Source organism: Sphaeroforma arctica (assembly GCF_001186125.1).
Source record: "Sphaeroforma arctica JP610 unplaced genomic scaffold supercont1.1618, whole genome shotgun sequence".
In the NCBI taxonomy this organism is placed as follows: domain Eukaryota; class Ichthyosporea; order Ichthyophonida; genus Sphaeroforma; species Sphaeroforma arctica.
Genome location: NW_014038940.1, coordinates 1 through 1,527, shown reverse-complemented (window position 1 = coordinate 1,527; position 1,527 = coordinate 1). Strand labels below are relative to the sequence as shown.

At 37.8% G+C, this 1,527-nt stretch overlaps 1 protein-coding gene across 1 annotated transcript; it reads left to right on the top strand.

The window, feature by feature from the left end:
• The first annotated feature begins 129 nt into the window (after positions 1-129).
• Positions 130-1,321, top strand: SARC_11305 (CAMK protein kinase). Its single transcript, XM_014294609.1, has one exon. It carries the CDS (start codon positions 278-280, stop codon positions 1,196-1,198), a length of 921 nt encoding a protein of 306 aa, XP_014150084.1. The 5' UTR covers positions 130-277; the 3' UTR covers positions 1,199-1,321.
• Positions 1,322-1,527: the final 206 nt, after the last annotated feature.

The window sequence follows — 1,527 nt, the reverse complement described above, 5'->3', positions numbered from 1 at the left end:
GTCCGTGAGTCACAAAATCACACGCCCGACTGCTGACGCCTCACCCAGTCAACCAGTCAGTCCTCCTTCCTCACCCCCCCCCCCCCAAAATAAAAACTCTAAATATTATACCAAAAAAAGAAAAATGTTGCGGCACAGAAACATATATATTTACATAGATATTCTACTTTTCTCTTTCTATATAAATTAGCGACAAGAGACAGTTAATTTCATTACAACTACAGGAAATAAAAATAGAATTCAAGTGTTCGTACATATAACCCTTAGAACAGTCACCATGACCGCGATCGCTACCTTACAACACGCCGCAGTGAATAGAAGAGATCTTACGAAATCAATAACTCAATCAGAGCTAAATCTTTTTAAATCACCGAGACGCTTTGTTAACGAAAAGCCTCTCCAAGAGGGATCTACCGCTGTGGTTTCTAAGGCGTACGACACCAAATACTGTCAAGATGTTGCGCTAAAGCGTATGGATATGGATAGATTTACTAACCAAAGAGTCAAAGAATATATTGTTGGTAAAGCCATCGGCGATCATCCCAACGTAGTTACCACATACGAAAAGCTATACAACCACAGAACCCGTGAAGTCTGTTTGGTTATGGAATGCTGTGACGGTGGTGATCTTGTAGATATTCTTGCTAGCCGAGACCAAGGATTTGATCGGGATGAGTTCATAAGCCTCGCTGAGCAGTTGGCTGGGGGGCTCTCACATATCCACAGTAAAGGTATTGCTCATCGAGACATAAAGTCAGACAACATATCCTTAAGCACTGAAGATGGACAGGCTAAAATACTCGACTTTGGAGAGAGTCAATTTATAACTGAACCAGCTAACAATCTCAAGAGTGGAACTCTTCCGTATATGGCACCCGAATTAGTAACGGCTATCGAAAGGCGTATAAATAGCCCAGACAGTGTGGACAGAGTACCCTTGGATTTACTGAAGACGGATGTTTGGGCAATGGGGATCACATTCTATTCTATGATCACGTCACAGATACCCTTCGCCGTTGCGAGTCAGCGGGATTCCGGATTTAGAAATTACTTGCGTGAAAATATACTTGGATCATATGAAGTATGGGCAGCTGTCGATGACAATATTAGGATGTTGTTAGAGAATATGTGTGAATTAGACCCTGTCTTACGATGGACTATGGACGAGGTAGTTGAATACCTCTCTCAGTTGCAATGAACTCCCAATGTTCTTGATACATAATATTCTTCGCAACTACAACGAAGCCAACTTAGTAAAAATTAGAGAATCTTCAGCAATCAAATAAATATTCATACGAATCAAAATGTTACAGTATCAAACGTATTCATATATACATATATATGCATACAAATACTTATAGACATAATATTTATATATGTCAATAGATATATATATATATATGTATATATATATATGTGTGTGTATATGTGTGTATACGTATATCTACACATAAAAATGAAAATATAAACATGTATATGTATGTATATATATATATATATATATATGAATATAAATATACCATGCAT